This window comes from Gymnoscopelus braueri (genome assembly GCF_963280865.1).
Source record: "Gymnoscopelus braueri genome assembly, chromosome: 19".
NCBI classification, from domain to species: domain Eukaryota; kingdom Metazoa; phylum Chordata; class Actinopteri; order Myctophiformes; family Myctophidae; genus Gymnoscopelus; species Gymnoscopelus braueri.
The window spans coordinates 23,771,558-23,788,924 of record NC_137621.1 but is presented as its reverse complement, the minus strand read 5'-3'; the positions used below and the strand labels follow the sequence as shown (position 1 = coordinate 23,788,924).

At 41.1% G+C, this 17,367-nt stretch overlaps 2 protein-coding genes across 2 annotated transcripts in view; one reads left to right on the top strand and one right to left on the bottom strand.

Annotated features, from left to right (window-relative positions):
- The first annotated feature begins 138 nt into the window (after window positions 1-138).
- Window positions 139-17,367, top strand: part of fancm (FA complementation group M) — a 47,989-nt gene continuing 30,760 nt past the window's right edge. Inside the window, exons 1-4 of the mRNA XM_080413220.1 lie at window positions 139-875; window positions 968-1,140; window positions 1,403-1,480; window positions 1,609-1,767. Coding sequence (XP_080269346.1) covers window positions 182-875; window positions 968-1,140; window positions 1,403-1,480; window positions 1,609-1,767 — 1,104 coding nt within the window. The 5' untranslated portion in view covers window positions 139-181. The remainder of the gene's footprint in view (window positions 876-967; window positions 1,141-1,402; window positions 1,481-1,608; window positions 1,768-17,367) is intronic.
- Window positions 4,590-16,606, bottom strand: soul3 (heme-binding protein soul3). Its single transcript, XM_080413221.1, has 5 exons — window positions 15,754-16,606; window positions 9,692-9,786; window positions 7,835-7,976; window positions 7,397-7,580; window positions 4,590-6,989 (listed from the first exon to the last, which is right to left on the bottom strand). The coding sequence occupies exons 1-5, from the start codon at window positions 15,986-15,988 to the stop codon at window positions 6,821-6,823; spliced, it is 825 nt and encodes a 274-aa protein (XP_080269347.1). The 5' UTR covers window positions 15,989-16,606; the 3' UTR covers window positions 4,590-6,820.

Genomic DNA, 17,367 nt, shown 5'->3' with positions numbered 1-17,367 from the left:
GGGGCGAACGTGTTTTGGGGCGAGTCTTCCGGTTACCTTACGTTGCCGTTACAGCGGTGTTTTATTTTGAAACTCATGAATGCGGAAGTAAATCATTATTTATACACACAGTTCATTTCGAGATGTTGCCGCCGCATCTCACATGGCCTTGTTATAACTTTCAGCATCACTACAACTCACAATGAGTAGTGGTGCCAATCAAAAGACCTTGTTCCAGACGTGGGGTGCATCGGTTCCTGAACATAAGGTTAGTCAACCTAAAAAGACCAACAAAAAGGCAGTTATCAGGGGACGACCTAGAAAAGCCAGCACCACCTCTGCAGGATCAGCCAAGACACAACATCAGACAGATGACATAACGTTGCCTCAACGCACCAATTCGCTATGGGGTGAAGTTGGTCATGGATCCGCACATGCAGATGAAGATGATGATGACCTGATGTTAGTTGCTGTCTATGAGGCTGAGAAAACTTTGCAGCTCGAACCAAAGTTCCCTCAAGACGACAAGAACCCTCCTCCAGGAGCAGAGAGCACCAGTCCCCTCCCAGCCACCCCATCAGTTGGACGATGTTACCCAGACTTTCCTGGCTTTGACAGCTCATCGGCTAAAGTATGGATATATCCTACCAACTATCCCCTCAGGGAATACCAGCTCAAGATATCAGAGGCTGCCTTGCTCCAGAATACCCTGGTGTGTCTTCCCACTGGCCTGGGAAAGACTTTCATCGCAGCTGTTGTCATGTACAACTTCTATCGCTGGTATCCATCAGGGAAGATAGTATTCATGGCCCCGTCCAAACCCCTTGTGGCACAACAGATCGAGGCCTGTTATAAAATAATGGGGATTCCACAGACGCACATGGCTGAGTTGACAGGTGGAATGCTTTCATTTGCAAACTCCATGTTAATGTTTACCTTAACTCTTTTTTACCTGCCATTAACAACAACCTTCGTCTCCCAACCACAGGCACTACAGTGGCTTTACAGAGGCAACAGATCTGGAGGTCAAAGCGCATCTTCTTCCTGACTCCTCAGGTGATGGCCAATGACCTGACCAGAGGTACTTGTCCAGCCCTGGAGGTGAAGTGTGTGGTGATCGATGAAGCCCACAAGGCACTGGGAAATCACTCTTACTGTCAGGTACAGAGCAGGTCCTTTGCTCAATAAAGTTATCATCACTGTTTTTTTTTTTAAATGCTCAAAATACTTGTTTCGTATGTGGTGATGCGTGACGTGATGTGTTACTTTGGAAAAAAATAACATTTTCAACAGAAAAGTGTCGATACTTTATTCAGTTGGAAATGCGTTGTTTGTGTGTCAAGCAACACATCTCATGACACTTTGTCATCGCCAAAGCATAAATCAGGCTTTAGTGTTGACAAGTTTTCTTCCATATAATCAGGTGGTGGAACGTTTACTGTCTCAGACTCAGCGGTTCCGTATCCTGGCTCTCAGTGCCACCCCAGGGGCAGACATAAAGGTGAGTCTTGCCTGTTTGTCTCTGGTGTCTATTGAATATGATTTAATAATATCCACCTCTCAGTCTAACTACATTCCATATCATCTGTCACTCTCGTTCTCGCTGTCTCAACCCATACCTCCCTATAGGCAGTGCAGCAGGTGATCTCCAATCTTTTGATCTCCCACATTGAGCTGCGTTCAGAGGAGAGTCCAGACATCCAGGCCCACTCTCACCAGCGCATCCTGGAGAAGGTGGTGGTTCCTCTGGGAGATGCTCTTTCTGATCACCAAACTATCTACTTGAAGGTAGGATCATGCCAGAGTGCTATATTTAAAGACAATCGTCTTGCAAGTTAAATGTTATAAAGTAATTGTTTTATGACCTTCTGTAGCGCCAAGACTAGAGGTTCAGTTCAGTTAATTGTTGGATTATAATAAATAAATAAAAATAGTCGAACCTAATATTTCGGACCTTTTCATATTCATGTTGTGGGAAAAAAAGAAATTAACACACACCCATAACATGTCATATTGCAAACGCTTCTAAATGAACCACAGACTTTAATAGATCCTTAATCCAAAGAGTCAGTGTTACTAGGTTGGTGAGAGATCACAGCATATGTTCTCGCCCCCTCTCTCCATCTATAATGAAACCTCCTCCATTACTCCATCTCATAATAGAGCCCCTGATGATGTTCTGCTGCCACCTTGTGATTCAAATGTGTTACTGTAGTGCAAAATTGATGAAAAGAAAGATGTTCTTTTAGTGAGAATTCTTTGCATGTAAACAATACATTCAACTTCTTTCACAGCGTGGTTCATAATAAGACTATTAATGATGAATAATGAATAGATGTAAATGTAAAAGAAAGAACTTTGAAGTAACAGGTCTCGATCATTAGTGGAACCCAGAGTTTCTCTCAAGAGTTTGCTCAGTAGAGAAAGCACTGTGTTCTGTCTGCACTGTAATGTTAGGTATTTAAGTCCACCTTTGACTAATCTGTCTCATCTGGCTGGACAACTGGAATGTCAAAGCTGCAGTTGAAAGGCATATTATTCTGGTCTTCACAGTTTTGCTTAACGCTATTTACTACTTTACTTTACTTCTTTCCTCTACCCTGTCAGGTAATTTATAGTAATTTATATATTACTAATCTCCTTTATCTCCCCATCTCCTGGTCTTCATCTTATAATCTACTAGTTGTCAATGCCTTTGCATCTACTACCTTGTCTACATGCTGTGCTTCAATCCAGTGGCATTTACATTTTTACACCTATAGATGTAATAGCATAGATAGGTAAGCGCCCTACTTCCATGTTCCCAGCCGCCTACTTTTCTGGCGGACCCGATGACGCTTATTGCTATGGATACCATAACCAACGTATCTTCATATTGAACAAATGCATCATGGAGGCCCCTATGGATTTATTAGTTCCTCTTCTGTGTTTGACACGGAAGTACAGCGTTACCATAAATGGAAATTACATTTACATAGATTTATTACTATGGGCACTACACAGGCGCGCGGGAAGTCCGTAATACCTAGGGGGGCTGTGCGTCGGGGGGGACTCCTCGCGCCCGCCCGAAGCGCGGGCGCGCGATTTTTTTGTGATTTTTTTTTTGGGGGTTTTCTGTGTTTTTCCCCACACAAAAAGGCAGAAAGACAGTGTAAACACCAGGTTGAAGTTCATCCATGACCGTAACAGACTGCTATGATCCATAAAATATATATATATTATAAAAAATAAAATAAAATACAACTTTTTTTTCTTTTTTTTCTTTTTTTCTTCCCATCACCAGGGGGGCTGCTCCCATCACCAGGGGGGCTGCAGCCCCCATAGCCCCCCCCTTCCCGCGCCACTGGCACTACATACCAGTCCACACACCTGTCTGTCTATTAGTCTGTACTATAACTAATATGACAGATCTTGCTTGGGCCATATTCTAGACAGCCTTTCACTAATATCAGTATTATTATTCATTTATGTCAAGATGCTTGGTTGACGGTTTGACCACATTATTAGCCAAAAATAGAACATCTACTAGCTCACAACGTGTCACATTACGATACATTGTGAGATTGTCTGTTTTCGGCAAAGAGAATGGTGTAGAGGGTTAAAAAGGAGTTGGCCAAGGGTCTATCCTTGGGTCAACAATGTTTATAGGGTTTAAGTAGCTAGAGTAGTTTGCTGTTGCTAGAAAGCAAAGATTTGACTCAAATAAATTAAATTATTAAAAGTGTGTGTGTGTGTGTGTGTGTGTGTGTGTGTGTGTGTGTGTGTGTGTGTGTGTGTGTGTGTGTGTGTGTGTGTGTGTGTGTGTGTGTGTGTGTGTGTGTGTGTGTGTGTGTGTGTGTGTGTGTGTGTGTGTGGTTTGTTGTGCTACTCTTTGTGAGAGCTCATCATCATGTTACTGTGTAACTGAGCCCAAGTTGTTCCCCCTTCTTGGGGGAGAAGAAGAGGCTACACCAGGAACAGAATGGAGTGTGAACCCTTTTGTTTGCCACACATGCTGTTCTCATAAATGAAGTAATGCCCTTTAGGTGTATTCATTATACTGTACGCACGGTTGCTGTTTGGTGCAAGTTCTTGCAACACAGCTTGTCAGCTGAGACCAAAGAGATGGGTGGGATCACCCGTAACTCTCCATTTGGTTCCTTTTGTGCACTCTCATAGAGATTTTACTGTAATACTGAATATAATCATTGGAGTATCAACCAAACATATCGTTGCTGTCGGGGAGAAAACATGTATTTTTAAACCGTTTGTTTTTTCGTCACTTAATGCCCTACTTCGTCGTACAAGAGTGTCAAGCAAAAATAGTCGATTTACAAGGTCAACGGGTCTGCGACTCGTTGTGAGCTTTTAGATGGGCTATTTTCACTGTTTCTGAAAACTGTTGTTCTATTTCCTGGAAAGTAACGGTTTTGGACATATAAGGTTTCCACCGGACAGCAACGATGTATAGCAAGCAATACAGCATCTGTGCAATAGGTGACAACTCAAAACCAGAACCTCTTGTAAACAAACACTGGCTGTGCTTTTCGTTTGTTTGTTTGTTGAAATGTCTTCTGCATCCATACAACAATAAGACAAATAACCAAAGTTAAAATGTAACATAACTTTATTGTTAAAAGAAAGGAAACAACAAGTATATTTATAGAACAAAACATTGAAAACAGCAGTAGCTCCTGGTGTTGCACTTTACAGCACAGTTACAATACACTCAAAGAATAAGCAAAACGCAACTAAATTACAATCCTCAAACTGGATGTTCCCACATACCATGGCTGTTTTAAAGGGGAAAATCAACCCAAAGTTTTTTTGAAATAACTCATTGAAGTTCTAGTTTACAGCTTAATGCAAAGAATCTTTGGATGGATTTGAATGTTCTGCTCCGTTCTGTTCAACCAGACGTCACACCCATAGGGAAAGAAAAATATAATTAGATCCATTTCTTCAACAAACATTTTGGAAAATGCACTATTTAAGGTTGATTTTCCTCTTAATATGACATGCAGGCTTCAAGGACAACCAGCTTGTCATTATGACTGTCATGCCATATCCCTGCTGTGGTGGAATCTTTCTTTATTGTCGAGCCCACGTTAACATTTACTTATTATCACCACTAAGCAACAGTCAAAGACTAACCTGGATTATTTCCTTTAAGGAATTTTGAGAAGAATGCAAATAGAGCAAAGAAAATCATTTACAACAACGTTTTTCCATACACAAGATAGATGCAGTGTTTATTGTTAATATCTGTCTTCATGAGCAATTCTTCACACGGTGATGATTTAGCAAAGTGAAGATCCTGGTTCCATGGATACAGCTTCTATCCATTTGACTGGCACTCCCATAAATATCGGTCTACCAACTCCTGATCTCCTTCAAAACCATATACTGTGAATTGTTCAAAATAATAAACTACGACACATAGCACAATCACAGAATATTTCATGTTTTTTACACACGTTGCTTTGCTTAATTAGAAAACATTGACTGAAAATTATTTCTTTGAGTGTCACTCTTGTATTTTAGCTTGTTACGTTTTCTAAACTTGGTAATAGAACATGAATTATTTTAACTAAAATAGACACACAAATAGACAGATATCTGAAAAATGTGTTAACTGTGACTGCAGTTGTAATATTCTCTATGTGGCATGCTCTAGGTCTTTTTTCTTCAGTGTTGCATTATCTACTCACGTACAGAAGTGCACACATAACTAACATTGACACAGAGCAGTAAGTTGAAACAGCAAAAGGTACACAGCCTTCTATTTTGTGTGTGTGTGAGAACATGACGTTAGAAATGAGGAATGCATTGACTTTCAAAATGAGGAAATGGTGTAGCATTATTGATTGTCATTCAGCAATACAAAATCAGTGACTTTGTCAGATTTTGGTTTGTTGTAACATCACATTTGTTTTCACAAAATCCCTGTACCTACCTTTACATTCATACTGTAGGCTTATGTTTAGTTTTAATTTTAGTTTTGTTAAGTAACTTTGTGAATCATGGCATCTTGCCTTGTTATGCTTGTTTTATGGTTTCACAAGCGATCTTCTTCTTTCCATTTTATAAACTGTCTCAATACAGATAACCTTTACTTGATCTCCCCTGTTCCCATATCTGACTAGAACAAACCGGTAGATAAGGAAAGCACAGGATTTAGAATCTTATGGCATTTTCATTTGTAGTTGGTATCCGATAAATATATTCCAGTTCTGTTGAAAAAATAAAACATATTCTATCTATTCTAACCTATTTTGGAGTCTGTTGTGAATGAGATCAGTTGGTTTGTGGTTGTTTTGAAGGAGGGTGATGGACATTACATTTGGGCTGTAGCTAAACAGAACCTGGGTGACAGGCTAGGTTTATGGACCCATATGATGGGTGTTGTCAAGGATCATAGCTAGGTCACTCCTCTGCTCTCCCAAAACCTTTTAACGACAAGGGATTTGACTTAAAGGACCTGTTTCTGACTGATTAGCATGACAAAAATGTTCAAATTTTCACACTTGTCGAAAGTGTTGTGCGAAAAAGTAGATGAATGTACCTTTTTCACAGCAGGCATTTTGAAGTGCACTAACATCAATTAATTTAGGCATTACTGTGTATAATCGGCATGAACAACTCCTACATTCTGGCACACAGAAACACCTAAAGAAAACAAATGACATCGACTTCAGCTTTGTTTACTCTGATATGGCATGTCAGAATGTCTGCTGCGTGTGGGGGGGAAAGGTCTGTTAAAGCTTAATTTACTATCCATTGCACAATGGTGTCGCTTGCCGCATTATCTTGAAGATGGAGTTCTTGTCGGCAAATGACGTGCGGAGTATTAAATGTGGCTTTAGCGCTCCAGGAACCAGATCTCGTTTCGACGGTTGCTGTGAGCAGGGTTGGTGTAGCCAGCTATGATGAAAGAGTCAGGTACACACGCATCGGGAGCGTCCAACACCTCGGCCATGCAACGGATCTGGTCAGCGATGGTCACCTCATTGGTGGGTCCACCAAAACCCCTGGGGTGGGGAGGGGAGGGAGGGAGGGGGGCGAATATGGAGATAGACACCAATTTTTCTTGTCAGTGGCATGTACGTGCAGCAGGCCATTAATATAGCTAATTTCTCTCCAAGCTGCAATCCATAACTTTCGTGTACAACCTGGATTATCATACGAGGAATATCAAAAATAGCAGATCTGCAAGCTCACAACATTAGATCTGCTGTTTTTCTATTGTTGAAAAACTTTTTTGTTTTACATTATTGAAAGTTCTACACTGACATGTCCCAAAAAGGGACGCCAGGGGTAAATGTGGTTAAAGTGTTCCCTCACGTATCCGCAAAGTCATCTCATCAACGTCAGCGCTGATCAGGGAATGGCATGCAACAACAATAGTGGCATTTACCATGATCTGTTCTCTACTGACCTTGTGTATACGATAGCAGCGGGCCAGACTTCTATGGCGATGTCATTGTCAATGGGTTGCGGGGGCTGGACCTGGTGGTTAGTGGGGAGGTAATAGCCCACCGTGACGTCACGGGAGATCACAGACTGGCCCTCATCTGTATGCACCACCGTGACAATGGGCAGAGACATGCCCAGGTATTCACCTGTAGGAGGAGTACGAAAAGAAAATGTACACCCTCTAATGACATCCTGATAGAATACGCACATCACTTGTCAGGGTTCTGGGTAAATATAATTATGATCAGGATGAAGAATGCATTTGACTCGACGAAGAGCCCAGGCTTGAAACATTGTCATCGAAATTTATTGGAGCATTTGAGTGTGCGGGTTCTATTCTTCTACCCTCTAATGATATCCTACTGCTTAAGACAGTAATTTGTGTTGTTTGTGGACCCACCTAAGGAATTCTGCTGACAGATGTATCTCATTATCCTCATGAAGCCATAGCAGATGCTCTGCTCGTAGGTGTCTTCGCGTACTGTGATGCACGCCCAATGGGCCTTTTCATATGAGCGTTTCTCATATAGAACATCCCCACACTGGAAATGGAGAGAGACAGAAGTGAACTTTATTAGGGCTTCCATATCAGGGGGTTGAATTTTACGAATAGGTTAAACATATTTTGTATTTTTAATAATATTGGATTGGATGCTCTTGCATCCTCAGATGTAACCGTTTCCTAGTTGTTTCTTGGGATTGAGAATAATACAGACAAATCAAGGGTTAGGCCTTTAGAATGACAACCTATCTGTGGCCAAAGTGTTTCCTCTTTTGTATGTGTTGAACCAGTAATAATAGACACTTTAGACAGTGCTCTAAGAGTAAGTAATTAACTCAGGTTAAACCTATTAGACCTTCTTATTTATACATTCCCCATAGGAGATTATGGAGCTTATTGTAGTAGGTGGTTGGATTGTCTTTGCGAAAAGAAGACCACTCACAGTAGTTGTGTCTAGTAGTGTCTCACTGACAGATGTTGTGTTCTTAATTTTTGTCTGCCTAATCATGATTCATGAGGCCTGTTTTCTAATTAACTGATTCATAAAATGAAATTGAAGCCTTGAAATGGAAGTTTCCCAGACCTTGTTGCACATTCTGATCTCAAGAACCTATACCTGGACAATGTTCCACTAGCCTGGGATCCAGCCTGCTTCGCTACGTTCGGCAGACCTTTTTTTCTCTCTTCGCTTCTCAGTCTGGAAAGCACCCTATTGACTCGTTTTGCAGAACTACACTGGAACTACATATGTTACGTTAGGCAACGTCGTTACTGATTGTTGTTCAAACGAATGACGAATCACAACGATCACACTGTTTTTTTTGTCCCGCCCCGCACCACAGACCAATCAGAAGCCACGGTTCGATTCCAGCCGTATGCCATGTCCCGCCTCCCTTGGAGATAGGGTGCTTTCCAGACTGAGAAGCGAAGAGAGAAAAAAAAGTCCGCCGAACGTAGCGAAGCAGGCTGGATACCAGGCTAATGTTCCACACTTGCTAGACTCTTCTCCCTCCTGGCTTCCAAACTGTTGAATAAACTCCCCATTGCAGTCAGAACAGGACTCACTCCCAATTTCCAGCCAAAATCTGACCACGTTAGACTCCACCTCTGTTTTTCTTGACCACAAATGTTAAGAATGTGATTTATATAGCATGTTGTTTAGACAGATGCTACGGTCATTGTTTATCTGGTATCTTATAGTTTCAATGTACAGAATGTTATTTAGAAAGCATGTTTATCTTATAGTTGTCTGTCTTTGTTCTCAATGTACAGAATATTATTTAGATAGCATGTTGTTTAGGTTCATTGTTTACCTGGTATCCATGTTTCTTGAGGCACTGTTCTCTCTGATTTCTATTTATGTTATTATTTACCTAGTTTATTGTCGCTCTGGAGTGCGTCTGCTAAATGTCTAAACTGTAAGGAGTCTCCCCATCTCTCCAGCTCTTGAATAAACAGACAATACATGATTCTGGTTGGATACCAAGTACAGATTATAGTTTGGAAGTCAAAGAGGGAAGTTTCCATGTAAAATTATCCATTTCAAGTTTTAGTCCTGGTCTATACACCTCAACACCGCAAATTCAGGACCTTATTTAGCATGTCAATCGGCGTTGTTTGGCACGTAAATTGGCATTGTTAGGCACGTTCCATCAGGCTGAATGGCCACATCACTGCGCAGTGGGCTTCAATGTATTCATGCTCGTTTCTCCTCTCTTACAAAATTGACAATGGCAGTGAGGAAGAAAGACTTACCTTTTCTTTGCGTGTGATGAGTGAGAAAGGGACCTGCTCTCTCTCACTACGTCCCTGGTTGTTAGTGGTCAACTGCTGGATGGGCTGGGCCATATCTGTCAGGAAAAGAATAATAATAATCTTAGTTGGCTAATGTCCAGACAACTTGAATTATTATGTTAGACTGCTTAGTAGTTGCAAACGACTTGGCTTATTTGCTTTTGGTTTGCTTCACAGTATTTGGGCAAGATAATATCGAGCCTTGTGTTTCCTATGTTCATTGTTTGTTTCCTGAGGCTGTGTCAGTCTGTTTGTGTTGGATGCACACAGCAAAATATTCTCGTCATGTACTTCCTGACTTCTAACTCACTACAGAGATGGAATGAAACATTCAGGCATAACATTTCTGGTCTATGCATATTATACAATATGCATAGAGCTCCCAACTTCCATGTTCACAGCCAGCAACTTTGCTGGGGGATGCGATGGAAGTTATTGCTCTCAATATTGAACAAACATGTTACAGTGTGTTGATCACTTCCTCTTCAGTGTTTGACACGAAAGAACATAATTGCTTTGGGAATGTCTGTTCTAGATACATTTCTTACTATGTATACAATATGCAGTACAATCATATTTATTTATGTCTTATGGCTATTCGTTTTACATGATCTACACTAAGGTTACATCCAAGGTTTCCTACACAGGATAGTAATATTTGTTGGCAGTTGGTGTTGGTAAAGTAGCTTGCGTGAGAAAAGCTGGCTCCCTGCTGGCCACCAGACTGACAGGACACTGTATCAGCATGATGTTTATTAGAACTGATGCTGAGGCAAGAGGATAAACCTGCTCAGGGCTAGGTATACACTGGCATTATCAGCAGCAGGCTGACAATGTCAGATAAATAGTTCACTGTACTTTACTGGCTGGTTGAATTATTGTATGTCTAGAAGCAGACTATACCCTTTGAACATTACATGGTGTTTATGCAATAAAACAGTGGGACATTCAGGGATTGTTTTCTGTTTTTATAAAAGGTATTGAACAAATTAAGGTTTTGGTATTGCGGTGCCCAGAGTACAGTTACTATTTTAATTGCCTAATACAACCCTCCAATTGTCTGATATTGAGATCCAATCACGCATTTAATATTCTAAAGAGGGATTAAATTATGCATCATCATTCTCTATGATGTAAAAAATATAGATAGTGTAGGCCGTATCTTGAATAAAACTGTGAGAGGGAAATGCAAGCTTATCTTTGGTCTGTAGTGTATTTGGCATGTTCTAGTACTGATGCAAAGCATTTGCTGAGCTCGAAAGACATGACGCGTGATGCGCAGACACCATACCACTCCGCACATCTCATAGTCTGGGAAAACTCATCTTCATTAGCAAATTATAAAGTGCACTACTTTTTTATTCTGAGGATGCAGGAATCAGTCAATGTGCCTGATCTTTGATTTTCATCAGTCGATGCCAACCTGGGAAAAAGGTTAGGGTTAGGGTTAGGTACACATAGGCCTAGCATTAAGCTGGTCAACTACGACATTTATGTAGGTAAAGCTGTCAGTTGAGGTGTGTTGGCGTCAGTGTGCTGAACCTGTACAGGATAAAATTAGGAGGACTTCTCATTCCTTATAAGGCTTTACATTGTAAATCATTGATCAGGCGACTTGCTCAAAATGTGGACAATTGTGCATGCATGGCAAGAGAGGAAAAAGTCTTGGGGGACAGCCTGCCTTCCTCTGCGTGTTCTTCAATGAGAGCAAACTATTCTGTTTCTATAGCAGCCAGCACTTTGAGACCAGCTGCCGAGAGCACATGCATTGTACAGTTTAACCTAGAGGACTGTCAAGTATAATAATCGCACACTCATCCATGTTTCTATAGCAGCACTTCTGGAGCCACCAAATGTTGACACAGAAAGGTCATAACACACTTTTACCCTTTCGGTCTGTGCCTAGTCTGACGTCTACGACAGAGAATCCTGTCTGTGATAGATCCCATTTAAGGCAACTTAAATTAAATGTCCACGCCTGTCCTTTAATGGGTTCCCTACCTGTGGTAGGTCGAGTGGAGTATCATTACATAAAAATAAGGTGGATATAAAAATCGTGGATATTTACATCTGGCCCTAGCATACCTTGCTCTATTCCAATGCATCACTAATCCTGTGCTGATATAGACTGATATAGAAAGAAAGAGCAAATGCAGGTTTATGGAAACGGAATGTATGAATCATCATTTGTGTTAACAACTTATCAGCTCTAAGACACAAATGTCAGCATTATCACAATAAGGATTACTGCAGAAGCACAATCATCAGGCCAGTAATTCCCAATGTGGGTATTTGTGTATTACGATGGTTACTATTGCTTGCTTACGGTTTATTGCATCTCTTATGGTACTTTCTGCCAGGGTTGGCAATGATGTACTATAGCCTGCAACATCGGTTTATTGCATCTCTTATGGTACTTTCTGCCAGGGTTGGCAATGAAGTACTATAGCCTGCAACATGGAGGCGTTGGCAATGACTGAAATGAGAGAAAAATTAAAGAGGAACAGAAAGAAATGTACTTGCTGCATTGCAATGCTACTTGCAATTCAGACAGTATAACAGAAACGGCTAAGAAATAATATTACCCCCACTAAGGAGGTAATATTTTCACCCCCTTCTATTTGTCTGTTAACAGGATATCTCAAGCAGTTATGGATTTGCACAAAATCTAATCAGAAAAACAGATACAAATGTTTACAGGTTGGTCAAAAGTGGTCACAAAAATGCATATAACTTTCTGAATATAGCACCACAACACCTTATAGACAAACTGCCACCTTGGTGAAGGTCTGTGCTCTACTGACCACATTTTCTTTTATTAGGCTACAATTGAAGTTAAAACCACTTATCACTTAGAGGAGAGCTATATGAATCAATGCCTTAATCACATACTGACTGAATCTTAATTTAATGGGATAGTATTTTATTTTGTGTTCACTGATTAAATAATGCATACACCATGTCAGGTGATGGATTGTGCTCCTCTGACCTCCTTTAGCTTTGTAAGGAGCCATTGTAAATAACAAAGCCATATTTGTTTCCACATACGTGGAAAGTAGGATAATACAATTCTATACCTTGTGAAAGGCTACTTACAGTATTATTAAATTGTACTGGGTGAGAGTGGAATCCAGTTATATGTTTACTCTTTTGTAGTAACAGTCGTACAGATGAACACTTTGTCACCAAGTCTGTTATACTAAGGCCTAACTCGAAATGAGCAAACAAACCTGTGTGCGTGCGACCCCCAACTCCCTGCCAGTTACACTACAGTAAAGAAGTACTTTGGACTTGACCCCTGGTGGCCTGTTGCCTTAACTACAGTATTTCTGGACAGGATTTAGATGCCAAAACCTCTGTACCAGACAGTACGGCCAAGCTAGTTAATCCCTCTTTGAGTCACAGAGCACCAGCTTGTGTGATTTCATGCTAAATCCTCAATTAGTGCTGTAGGTGTGGTGGGAGAAGAACATGGGTATAGTTAGTACATGACAATCTGTGTTATTGGATCTCAATGAGCAGCAGTAGACTCATAACCTGTAGCTAATTTATAAAAACGTCACACTCGCAACATACAATCTCTCAACTAACACACATTTGTTTGATAGTTACTTCCCTCAAAACATTTCAAATCCTAACAGGCCAGGTTACAGACTTGGGGTGGGTTTGAAGAGATACTGTATATAAATAAAGATTGTCCTCCTAAAATGAACTTAAAATGCAAGGGAAGTTGATCTCTTTATACCCATTTTTGTTTAGCATATATTGCAGGTCAGCATTTAGCAGTGGCTTCATTCTGGAATGTTTTTGCAAACGTTGTATCCCACACATGACTATTGGATAACCTTTTCTTTCAGAAATGTCTGATCTGACAAATTAGGATAAGGATATTGCCACCTACCATGATACAATGACTGACAGCATAAATGTCAAACAGATTGCGGTGCTTTCACTGGATAGCAGCTGTAGCTTATGCTTCGTGTTGACAAATTGCTTTTCATAGACTATCTTCTTCACTTTAAACTGACTAGGAAAAAAGCGCCCTTCCTACATGAGAGCCCATGCCCATACCCCCCCCCCCCCCCCGACACTGCCAGGGCTCCTCCCAACTTTTCCCATCACCTTTGAGTGTAATCTATATTGATCATATACTGTATATTGTATAAATGTATACTGTAGGCAACAATGTAGTTTTATTTCATTCAAAAGGTGATGCAATACATTTGCACATTGAAATTGCAAACTTTAGTTTAATGAATTCAAGATACAAAAACTACTACAGATTATTATCGGATTGTGGACATACATTTCATATTTTGAAAGCTTTTTAAGGACAGCTGAATGTGGGATCAGATGTCAGAGAAGCTGCTGGTCTGGTTGAGGCCGAAGAGATGTTGAAAAGTTCAACTCGGTGTGCCCTGTCTACATTCCAGACACCATATGCAAGTAGGTCATACAGTATGCACATTAAAGCACATGCACACACACACACCCCAACACCACTGATTCTGGCCTGGGGCAAGGGCAGGGTGTACAACTGGATAAATAGCTGGCAGTTGTATATATTTCAGTTCACCTGACTTGACTGAAATGATAAAAAGGAACTAGCAGATATATACAAGCTGTGACGCATTGTAAGTTTGTTGATTAGCTTTTTTTTTTTTTTTTTTAAGATATCTTTTTGACTTTTTCTTCCTTTATCTGATAGTATACAGTGAGTAGACTGACAGGAAATGGGGGGAGAGAGATGGGGAGTGACAGGCAGCAAAGGTCGTGGGGATCGGGATTCGAACCTGCGACGTGCTGATGTTGTTTAGATTTTTTTTGTCACGTACATACCTTCTGCTTTTTATGCTGTAGTGTGTATGAATGCATTCATTGTACATCTCTTTCATTTTTCTGTTGACATGTTTCTTTCCTTGCCTTCACTTTTTGACACCTGTAAACCTGTGATGTGACAATGAATTGTTTTCTGATCTCTGTTAGGCTTGTGTAATAATACCTAAACTTCTCCCCATACTTCGTTTCTATTTAGACATGTTATTAGTAATAAACAATCATACGTGTTTCAACTACTTTGACCAACTTATCGTATGCTTCCAAAACCAAGGCACAACTATTGCTTAACATTTGCAATGGATGATAACTGTCTGGTACCATTATTGTTTTGCTGACAAATAATATTGTCACGCCTTCTCCACTATATATCCCAAACACCTCAAATGTACTTTGGTCCCCGTTTCTCTGTTGATACTAATCACCACACCGTGTGGTTTTAGATGTTGAAACGATGTATTACAATGTAACAACTTAATAAAACACTGACTGCGTGACTTAAATTCAGCGTTTTACGTGTAGCCTATACCATTTGTATTTGTTTCTTAGAAGTTGGTCAAGTTTGACAACTCGATGCAGGTTGAGGCTACACATGTATGTCTAGCCTGAACTAGTTGATCTAGTCAGGAAAATCTAGGTCGCTGTGTACCTGTGGTGGTGGTGGTGGTGGTGGGCTCATGGAGACAACCAGTGTTGCCATGTCGGCTTATAAGCGACTTTGGGCTTCCTTTTTTGTAAAGTTGCTTGTAAATGTTGGTGTTTTTTTGGCCTTGTTTCTAAAGTGTAGTTGCTTATTTGGGCTTGCTTCCATTTTTTGTATTATTATTTAAACCAGTGGTTCTCAAATAGCATACCAGATTTGTGTTGTTAGACTGTTTCAAAAAATATTCAAAATATTCACCTTTTATTTCAAGATTTCTTGAAAACAACAGATCTACAATAGGCCTAAAGTAGTTTCTTTTGGCCTTGTTTTCCTAGACCTGGTTGCTTATTTCTCTCTCAAAATCTGGCAACACTGGAGACAAGCCTAGGTCCTAGTGTTTATATTGTGCAGCAGTGTCAATATAATCGTCCTGCTCACGAAATGAATACAAATTAGAACCTTAACGTAGATTTAAAGACGATGTTTGTTCCAGGCTGACCCCACCGCCGCCCACAATGGTTTATTTCTCCTTTATGTTGTTTACCTTTTGGGACTTCCACTTGGTGTCCCCTGGCTGCCACCTGCCAGTAGTTCAGCAGGCGTCCTTGCTGCTCCTCTTCCATAGTGTCCTCCTCATCCTCCAGGCTCCCATGGCCCGAATCCATTACATGCGTGTCTTCGTCAAAAGACTCCAGGTCTTCCAGTGTGATCATCCCAGTACTGGGTCCAGATTCGGGGCCACCACCACCGCCATTTAGCGGGCAGCCACCCTGGTCCATTATGGCACCGGTCGGTATGAATTAACTAGCCCAAGTTAAAGACCGCGAGGCTAAATTAAATACCCCCCAAACAATGTGAATTAGTCCTGTATTTCAGCCCTTTCTGTGTGATTCTGACGTACCAAAACGCACGCCCCCAAACACAGTCGCCCTGGGGCAATCCGGCGACCTCGGAACGGTCGCCACCTGGTATTCCCCAAAACGTAACCTCAGTAAACTATGCCTAAACCTAACCTTATTCCTAAACGTAACCTCAGTAAAACTATGGCTAACCACAAACGTATTCCTAACCTCGAATACAAGAGTACCAGAACCGCCGGTTGGCGAGCGGTCCGCGAAAAAAAATGGGGGCGATTGTGTTTTGGGGCGAGTCTTCCGGTTACCGTCTGGGGTCCTTGGTTCGGGATTAGGAGAACAACTTCGTGGTCGAAAAAACACGCAGAACTCGGCTCTTCCTGGTGCATTTAGCCATTTTATTTTAGTTCCGTGAAGAAATACGCTACTCTACGAAAATAAAGTACGTCCTAAATAGTCGACCGATCACGAAAAATAGCGAAAACAACAGCCCGGTCACGTCTTCTTCTGCCCCCTCGGTGCGAGACGCGTTCATGGCCAGGGTCGAATGGGCTGTTTATAGGAGATGAAGGCGTACCACGTGACACGCAGCCGCTCTATCGCCGCAGTACTGCGGTGCCGCTCGCCAAAAAGAGCAGCGCTACAAGCTATCGACGATAGCTTGTAGATCTCCTCTTTTTTTTGGGGGGGGGGGGGGGGACTGACCCCCCCTCCCATAGGTCTTAAGGATAAATCATGGATAAATACTGGAGTGCACCTCGATATTTAATCACTTTTAATTCATTAATCACACGTATTAATTTAGGGAATTCTCATAATCTGTAGTCTATCATGGAAAGACAATTATTTCACATATATATATATATATATATATATATATATATATATATATATATATATATATATATATATATATATACTGCAAAACTAATAGGCATTCATTTAAACTGCAGTTTAGGCAATGACAGCAGATTAATAAACTTTGACCATTGTGGGGAGTTGAGTCTCTGTTAGTGTGTAAGTATGACAATCGCTGAACAACACACTGCTATTTTATTTGTGTTCTCTTCTTACTTTTACCCTATTTCTTTTTATATCCATCTAGCAGCCTAGTGGCCAGCAACCATGTTGCACCTCCCATTAAGCACGTAGACTAGAGCGGAGATTACATAATCCTCTCTAGTCTGCGGTGGAACACACACGCACGCACACACGCACGCACGCACGCACGCACGCACGCACGCACGCACGCACGCACACACACACACACCTACCACTGGAAGACCAACAGGGGACACAGAAGG

Excerpts from the sequence above, each read along its gene's own strand:
- soul3 (XM_080413221.1), bottom strand. The coding sequence starts at position 15,988 with ATGGACCAGGGTGGCTGCCCGCTAAATGGCGGTGGTGGTGGCCCCGAA. Across the intron at positions 7,977-9,691 it reads TCATCACACGCAAAGAAAAG|TGTGGGGATGTTCTATATGA; the intron begins GTAAGTCTTTCT and ends CTCCATTTCCAG. Across the intron at positions 6,990-7,396 it reads GCTGCTATCGTATACACAAG|GGGTTTTGGTGGACCCACCA; the intron begins GTCAGTAGAGAA and ends TCCCCACCCCAG.